General features: G+C 49.1%; 1 protein-coding gene across 1 annotated transcript; it reads right to left on the reverse strand.

Annotated features, from left to right (window-relative positions):
- Positions 1-6942: 6942 nt before the first annotated feature.
- Positions 6943-7857, reverse strand: LOC100842584 (membrane protein PM19L). The gene has a single exon (XM_003557544.4). It carries the CDS (start codon positions 7779-7781, stop codon positions 7242-7244), a length of 540 nt encoding a protein of 179 aa, XP_003557592.1. The 5' UTR covers positions 7782-7857; the 3' UTR covers positions 6943-7241.
- Positions 7858-9493: the final 1636 nt, after the last annotated feature.

Genomic DNA, 9493 nt, shown 5'->3' on the forward strand with positions numbered 1-9493 from the left:
GGAGGGGCATCTACAAGTAGCAGTGAGCTAAACTAACACCATGAATTAGTTAACAAACTTCTACAGTATTTGCATATTCGTGATTAAACAAATCGAGTGTCTATTTTTCAATCGACTTAGAAATAATAATTATTTCTCGGTCGACCATCATAACCATACAATTAAAATTTTCTCATTGTTAATACATGTATGGACCTTGAACTAATCTCAATGATTGAATCAGACGTTATTAGCATCGATTTAGAAATAGTTATTTCTCGTTCCTCTTACAAATAGCAAAACTGTTAAAAGAAACGCTCACGAGCATATGTTGGCCGGCCGCCTTCCACTAGCTCAACTAAATATTTTCTTCCATCACAGGGCGAATATCTGAGGGGGAGCTGACCGAGCTAGGCACAAGATATAATTAACATATGAGTTCGGCTATCTAATTTATCTATCTGTTAGTGTGAATCTCATACGTGTACAATCATCACCTTGCATGCAACAAATAAAGCTATATACGTGTTCGATTTGGCCGTACGCGGTTTTGCGCCACTAGCTTGGAATGAAAACGACAACAAGTACCACATGCATCTTAATTTAGTACTAGCTCATTATTAGTTGGAGCACATAGCTTTTAGGCAATTCCATTAGGCTTGCACCCTTTTGGGAAAGTGGCTCCGATCATTCTTTCGGCATATGGGAATTCATTAGTTTTGTTTGTTTGTAGCTAGTAGCATTGCAAGTTTGGCGACCGTACATATATACATGAAGAGAGGGGTGGATGCAAAAAGCTGCTTTTTGTCGATGCTCATTCGCACAGCTCTTCTGCTCCATCCATGGTCTAGCTAGGAGAGTTACTCCTAATTAATGTACATTATCAGCAGCTAGCTACTGGTAGTAGCAAGCAGCAGCTACGCGACGACGATCAGCTTGCCATTGGTAGCATGCAAGTTGAGTGCTCATGCGCCGGCCGGTTGCATGATTAAAAGTGCATGCATGCTGCCCGCCGGCCACCTGATTCTGATTCAGTTTAAATCTAAGCACCCAACTAATTAAGCTTGATTAATCAATTCAAGTCTCTCACCATAAAATGCATGCTTATTGTGTAAGGAATGAATATACCATGCATAAACAAACAGCACTCCAACTAATGAATGAGCTAAGCTAACTAGATTAACTCTACCAATCTAACCTTTTTTTTGTTTGATGAAAAGAGGTACGTACACTGGATTTGTGAGTGCCTTAGCAGAATATCAATAAATTCCTCGATCATTTGCTGGCTGATCCCCTCGATCGATATAATCATGGATCCCCTGTGCAGGTCTGCATGAAGCATGCATAAGCCTTTCTGCATGCAGCTATACATGTACACAGGCTAGCTGAAATCTCTACACCGGCCGGCCATGCATGTCCATCCATCTTTGCTATTTCGATCATCTGACTCATTCCTCAAGATGCATGCTTATTTCTATATATTTTTTACTTCCAAATCGAGCCCCAGCTATATATAGCTAGCTAGCTAATGGCATATTTGTCCTGATCCATGATTTGTTTGGTAGTCATATATGCTTGCATGCATGAAGATTCTGCGCGCAAGCCCTGTGTTTAACCTCATCAATCAGCTACCCAAACAGGGTGCCAAGCTTCACCTTTTCGTTTCGTTTCTTCACTACTCCGTACTAGATTTACTTTTCTTTTTGCCGGCCGTTGTACACTTAGATGACCGGTCGATCCATCGAGTTATCAAAATGATTTGGATTAATCAAATATTAATTCTCCCTGTTTACCAAACAGACTGCTCGCTCCCTCCTCACCTTGTCGCTGTGGCGTTCGGAAGCTTCGAAACTACCCATGGCGCCTCCCCGGTGGTTGGTTCCCTAACCCAACCTCTCTGCTTCGCCCTGTATAGTTTTCTTTTTCTTTTTCTCTTTTTTTTTGTTTTTGCTTTTTTCGTCTTTGTCTTTGTATTATATTTCGCATGTATTTGTTTCTCTTCTTCTCTTATTTTTTTTTTTGCTTTTTTCGGCCTTTGTCTTTGCATGTATTATATTATCGCATGTATCTTTTGAGAAAATTTAGGAGTATAATTCAGCTTTAACAATCAACTCAAACCGCCAAAGCTTAACCTTTTCAGCCACTTGCATGCATGTTATCCTCCACAATTGCAAAATTAACTATCACACTAGTATCGTGTCATGTAGTTACAACTTAATTTAAACCACATTATGCGAAGTGGAGGGGTGGATGACCTTGCGCAAAGCTGTTACTACCTAAATTACAACATCTACCTAGAAAGTATGTGCTTTTCTTCAAAGTGATCCGTATATAGAAACATAAAAACGAATCTATGTGGCCTTTCACGAAGAAGAAGAAGAAAAATATGTTGCTGCTTGCTACTACTAGCTCCTCTGTGGAGTACATCAATGGAGTGAGCTGTGCATATATAACGCAGATGCAGATGCAGAGCTGAGCTATAATAATAAAGCCTATAGGACGTCATGGATCTATCGATCCTACGCTGATGGATCTGCAGTGCAGTGAAGCGCTGCTGTATATACGCTGATACAGACCTGCCTGCTCTGAATGCAACACAAGAGAGTTGCAGAATGAATTCTGCATGCACAAGAAAACAAGCAGGAATTAAATGGCATCCAGCTGCTCTGGCTCCCAGATGAAATCATGGGCTGGACACAACAAGGCCCTGTTCTGTCCTCCTGCATGTGCATGACACTCTCTCTGAAAATCGGCGAGGGACAATTCATCAATTAACAAGCATTAGTACTCCGTAGTAGTATTTCTTATGTGTAATGTGCTAGCAAATATTAGTGTAATGCAATGTGATACTAGGATTTCTGAAGCACAGCATTGGTAAATACCTATAGGCGGCATGGTTTTGCCGGATACTACTAAGAAGAACAGGTTACCGATACTAGTTAGTTGACAGAAAGAGGACGATCAGTAAACATGAGCAGCACAACATGGACCAACTCACCAACACACGATGAGTCGATCAGTAACTGAAGTGTTTTGAGTTCGAGTTGTGCTGCTGGAAGCCTCCTTTTAAAGGGTTGTGAAGCAGAAAGGAGAGCTAGTTCAGTAAAAAAAATGGAAAGGCGAAAGCTCATGCCACGAGATTGATTCGGCTTCTTCATAAATCATAACCATGGGCAGGAAAATATATAGCTCCAGAACTTGTGTACATATGGATAGTGCTGCAGAACTCAATAGATCGGAGATCAACTGATTCCACTCCTCCGTTCAAAGCTTCAGTTTGTGAGACTTTGTATGGTTGCCATTTTATTTTCGAAAAGGGGGTGGAAAGCCCCGGCCTCTGCATGCCATGAGTAACCTGGTTTACATATTGAAGTGTGTATAATCTGCGAATGCAATTCCAACAGGGCGCATCACAAGTAGTACTGTGTCCCGATCTAATCATCATCTGCAAAGTTTCTGACAGCAAAATGAAGAACATCTTAGAGAGCTTTGGACTGCTCCTGGATATATACTGTCATACTAATTTTATCTCAACCATCATCGATTCAGAGTCTCGTTCAAAGTGGAAACGTAATTTTCTCTCAACCATCATCTGCGAGTCCTAAGGCCACGTACCAGCTATGCCAGATTTAAACAGAATTGAGATTCAGAGTCTTGTGTTCAAAGTGGACGGCTTGGTGAAGGAAGCCAAGAAGACCAAGAAGCCCCCTGCCATCCTTGGTGCTGGGCGGGGACGTGGACGCGGCCTTGGGAACGACCGCCTCTCTCTCCGCGAACTCCGCCTCTGGGGCAGGCGATTCACTTGGTCGAACGAGCAGGAAAACCCGACTCTCACGCGCATCGACCGTTTCTTCAGCACCTGCGGCTGGGATCTCTTGTTTCCCTCGGACACTCTCCACGCTCTTCCGGCGGCAGTCTCCGACCACGCCCCTCTCCTGCTTCTGGGCTCCACTGCCTTCCCCCGGGCCTCTTGCTTCCGCTTTGAGGCCTTCTGGGCCACGATGGAGGGCTTCACCGAGGTGGTTCTGGCGGCTTGGACCCTCTCGGTTGCCTCCCATGACATGATCCGGCGCTTTCACGTCAAGCTCGCTCGCACCGCCAATGCCCTTTCTTCCTGGCACAAGGCCACGTTCGGATCAGTGAACATGCAGATGGCTGTCGCGGAAATCATTGGTAGGCTTGATATCGCCCAAGAATCGCGGGCGCTCTCCCCTGCCGAGCGCAACCTCCATGGTTCCATGAAGCACAAGTTTGCTGGTCTCGCTGCCATCGCTAAATCCCGCGCCCGACAACGTGCCCGCGTCGCGAACATCAAGCTTGGCGACACCAACTCCAAGTTCTTTCACATCCGCACCAATGGCCGACGATGAAAAAATTTCATCCAATCCCTCGCCTCCCCCAATGGGATTGTGGTTTCCCACGCTGAAAAAGAGAAGGTGATTTTCGACCACTTCCTCTCCACTCTTGGGAACCCCCCCCCCCCCCCCCCCCCCCGCGCTCTGTTGGCTTGAATTGGGAGGCGCTTGGGTACGCTCCTCATGACCTCAGGAGCTTGGATGCTCCTTTCTCCCTTGAAGAACTCCGCGACGTCGTTTTTGATCTCCCCCCTGACAAAGCCCCGGGCCCTGATGGCTTCATCGGCCTCTTCTTCCGTGTAACTTGGGGGATCATTCACGCGGATCTTCTCCGGGCCATCACGGCCATGCCTGCCTCAGGAGGGCACATCTCCGGTCTCATCAACACCGTCAATGTCGTCCTCATCCCGAAGAAAGGCGATGCCTCTGCTGTCCGCGATTACAGACCAATCAGCCTCATTCACAGTTTAGCAAAAATCTTCTCCAAGTTGATGTCCCTCCGGCTCGCCCCCCGCCTCCCCGAGATTGTTTCCACTTATCAGTCGGCATTCGTCAAAAAGAGATGCATTCACGACAACTTCGTCTTGGTCCAAGGCATCATCCGCGACATGCATAGGAGGAAGGAGGCGGGCATTTTCCTCAAACTCGACATCTCCAAGGCGTTTGACACTGTCTCTTGGCCTTTCCTCCTCGAGGTCCTCATGGTTCTTGGTTTTGGGGCTCATTGGAGGCAATGGGCGAGCATGCTCTTTGCTTCGGCTTCCTCCAAGATCCTTCTCAATGGCGCCTTCGGCAAGGAGATCCGCTCTCGCCGATACTTTTCCTCCTCGCAATCGACCCGCTGCATCACATTCTTCGTTGTGCCGCTGATCGGGAGATTCTGCGGCCTTTCCGCAACTCCAATGTTTGGGTCCGGGTTTCCCTCTATGCGGACGATGCGGGCATATTCTCGAACCCCCACCCGGACGATCTCGCGACCATCAACCGGCTTCTCATGGTCTTTGGCGATGCTTCTGGCCTGCGCACCAACCTCGACAAATCCGAACTCCTCCCCTTCGGCTGCTCGGAGGAGCAGATTGCCGCTGCACTCGCTGCCTTCCCTGCGCGACATGGCGCCTTTGCTTGCACCTACCTGGGTCTTCCCTTGCGCCCCACGCGACTCAAAGCGGTGGCTTTCCAGCCGCTCATCGACAAGGTTGGCGCCAAGCTTGCGGGATGGAAGGGCGCCCTCTTCACCAAGGCTGGGCGTGTGTCTCTCGCTCGTGTTGTCCTCGCGCCCATGGTCACCTACCATCTGACCACTTTCAAGATTCCAGCGGGCATCCTAAGAAGGATCAACAAACTCATCCGCTCGTTCATTTGGATGCGTCACCGTCTGCCTGACCAGGCGCCCTCCTCGCTTCCCCTTGTCAATTGGAGCACTGTGTGTCGTCCACGGGCTCTGGGCGGACTCGGGGCCTCGGACCTGGAGCGCTTCAGCAGGGCGCTCAGATTACGGTGGCTTTGATTCTCCTGGACTGAGCTGGACAGACCCTGGATCGGCCTCCCTCTCCCCTGTAGTCTCGAGGACCGGGCCCTCTTCCGTGCGTCCACCAAGATCCACCTTGGCAATGGGGCGAAATGCCTCTTCTGGCACGACGCTTGGCTGCCCGACGGCAGCTTAGCGAGCGAACGCTGGCCTTCTTTGTTTGCCATCGCCTCACGCAAAAATCGCACGGTCCAGAAGGAGCTCTCCCACGGCAATTGGATCCGCTCCCTCCTTCGCATCCAGACCCACGCCCAAATGACGGAATTCATCGAACTGTGGGGATGCGTCCAGGGGATCTCCATGTCCAACGAGGACGACTCCATCTCTTGACGCTTGACCACTTCCGGGAACTACTCCGCCGCCTCCGCCTACCATGCCCAATTCCTTGGTTCATCCCCCCCTTTGGGACCAGCAAAGTTTGGCGGGCGGACACCGAACTTAAATGCAAATTCTTCGCTTGGACGCTCGCTCATGGGAAGATTCTTATGACGGACAACCTTGCCTGGACGCTCGCTCATGGGAAGATTCTTACGGCGGACAACCTTGCCCTTCATGGCTGGACTCACAACCCGATCTGCCAGTTCCGTAGGACACACCCGGAGACGGTGTCACATCTTTGCAAGGATTGCTGCTACACAGCAGCAAGTTTGGGAGCTTCTTCGATCCTGAAGCCACGACACCACCCTGCCCACTCAGGTGGCCACGGCAGACTCAGACTTTCTCTCGCGGCTCTCCACGGGTTTTGGGAAAGCATCCTCCACGGCCACGGGTTCTGGGATAGCATCCTCCACGGCCAAGAGGGCGATCAACGGACGCCTTGGTGGGAAAGAAAGAAACAGAAGGTGCCAGAGCGTGTGGAGATTAGGCGTTAGCGCCCCCTTTTTTACCTTTTTTTCTCCCCCCTCTTTCCTCTCCCGGTTGTCATAGTACAGTTCCTCAAAACACACACACGCACACACCAAAGTCCTGGAAGCGCAGGCCGTCATTCAGATTCAGTTTGCAGCAGGAAAAATCATTGGTGCGATTCTGACTAGCATGATGAGGTAAGGACGCGTAAACTGAAAAGAGAGATTGCAGTGCTAGCAGTGAGAAAAAAAAGATTGAACAGAGACGGATTACAACAAAAATTAGCTAGAAACAGAAAAGACAGCCGTAACACATGCACGGTGTAGAAAACCAAACACCATGCATCTATCTGCATGCTATCTATGCAAACACACACACACACACTCACACATGCGTGCAAGATACACATACTAGCTCCATCCAGTACATCTACATATACATAGCAGTACTAGTACTAGCAGTTATTCATTCATCCATCTTCCCATACATATGGATGGGATGGATGAAGCAAGAGAGAGAGATCTGAGACGAGATCAGACTCTGGCGGCGGCAGCGGTGCCCATGCCGGCAGGCCCCTTGTTGTGATGATCGCCATAGCCACCATGCTCCCCGCCATACCCGGCACCGTTAGAGAACTGGTTCCCGAAAAGCCCCGTGTGAAGCATCGCGACGTAGATCAGCTGCGTGAACGTGAGTATGATGATGAAGGCCTCGAGGGTGCGCAGGCGCCATCCCCTGTACCCACCGATGCCGATCTCCTTGCACGCCAACCCGAACGCGAGCGCCGTGATGGCCCACGCGACGAGCGCGGAACCCGCGGTGGCGGCGAGGCTGTCGCCGCGCCACGAGCGGACGTGGTGGATGCCGGCGAGCTTGGAGGCTGCGCCGACGACGCCGGCGAGGATGGCGAAGACGAGGAAGTAGAAGGTGGCGCCGTTGCCGACGGCGCCCGGGTGGTTGAGGCCGTTGATGTGGTGGTTGAGGTTCCAGCTCGCGAGGCCGATCACGATGATGTACATGATGAGGTTGAGGACCAGCAAGGGGGACACCATGTTCCGGCCGATTCCTGCCATTCTTGTTGCTGATTCGAGCTTCTTTCTTCTTGCTTGGCTTGCTGCTGCTTGATCGGGTGCTAGCTAGAGATGGAGAGATGTGAGGTTGTGTGTGGCTGGTAGCGATAATTAAATAGGGAGCGAGGAGAGGGACACGTGTGATGCAGGTGGCGAGAGCGGGACACGTGCCGTTCCGCATGTCATGCACGCATTGAGCTTTACGCAGAGCCGGCCTAGCTAGCCGTTGGCACCAGAACTAGTACGGATGCTTCCAGCAACTTCTTCAGTCCCGGCCTAGGGTCGTACGTGGCATGCGGGCTCGCCCGCCATATAAACAACACGGCGTTCTTCATCGAATCTAACTCGTGCACTCCACCGATCTCTGCTCTTCTTCTCCTTATCCACGCCTACGAACACGACACGAGTGTTCTCTCTGCTAGCTCCCGTGCCCGTATGTCCCTTTTCAAATACACCCATCGAATCCAAAAGCGTCTACAAAAAGAAAAGACACGTACGAGCTCAAAAAAGGAAAAGCTACACACGTATGTATTTTAACAAACAAACTACCATCGGACTGGACCGGCACGTACGTTGCAATATTCAAAGTTTCAAAAAATTCCTCGAGTTGCCCCGTCCAAAAAGATGAAAAATCATGAGCGTCGAACGTACTTGTACCGAGATGAGAGGCAAAAAAACATCGGAGATCTTCTAAATGTACAGGTCGTCGAACCGCACTAGATCGTAGGACAACTTCAATAGTCCGGTATTATTGATGTTTCTACGAGGAGCAAAGGTATAAAATACTCCAGAGTATTAAGCATAGTAACCACTCGATACTTTGGTTTGTTTACCAAACTGCCAGTGGCCAATACATGGGAGTAAAATTGTGTGTACTAATTGATCAATAACTACGGTGGTCCCTGCTGACTTGACTTACTTTGTAACAACATAGTTCCAACAACAAATTCAATCGGTACTTTGTCTTGGTATTGGTGTCGTGCCCGTTTCTCTCCCTGGATACCGTTTCTCGTTTTGTCTCCTCAGTTTACTGCCCACGTCATCCTAATGCTCAGATGTCAGACTTTAGTACCGGCTAGCAGGGCATGTTGGAGATGCCCTAACAACGAAAGCACCACGAAACATTGACAAAACTCATCAAAATCATATAAACGGATCTGCGAGGTCATGAACCCAAATTCAAAACTTCAGGCACATCGATAAATGCCTTGAGTCGTCCCATCCAAAAAAGATAGAAAGTCGTGAAGGTTGAACGTATGTGTACCAAGATGAGACATAAAAGAACATCGGAAATCCCCTAAAGGTACATGTCGTTGAATCACACGTATAGACACAAAAGATCATAACAACAAAAGCATCACTAAACATTGACAAAAACTCATCACAATCCTATGAACGTATCTGCGAGGACATAAACCCAAATTCCGCAAGTTCATGCACATCCATATTGCGGTGACTAAAACTCGCTGGCCTCTTCTTCCACCGCGTTTCCAACAATGATCACACGATTAACTCATATACTTCTTGATGCATCTAAGAGAACCCAATGTTTCCTCCACCCTCACAACACCAAGGTGCCCACATGAGACGAGAGGAACCGGATGACCCTAGTTTTGCTTAGAAACAAAAATCTGGTCCAATGTACAAGTTTTCTTAGCACCTCTAATTGGGTCCACTGGTCAGAATCTCCCCAACTGCAGCCCACCCCCACCCAA

The sequence above is a fragment of the Brachypodium distachyon genome, chromosome 1, assembly GCF_000005505.3.
Source record: "Brachypodium distachyon strain Bd21 chromosome 1, Brachypodium_distachyon_v3.0, whole genome shotgun sequence".
Taxonomy (NCBI): domain Eukaryota; kingdom Viridiplantae; phylum Streptophyta; class Magnoliopsida; order Poales; family Poaceae; genus Brachypodium; species Brachypodium distachyon.

Coding starts and splice junctions, on each gene's coding strand:
- LOC100842584 (XM_003557544.4), bottom strand. CDS start 7,781: ATGGCAGGAATCGGCCGGAACATGGTGTCCCCCTTGCTGGTCCTCAAC.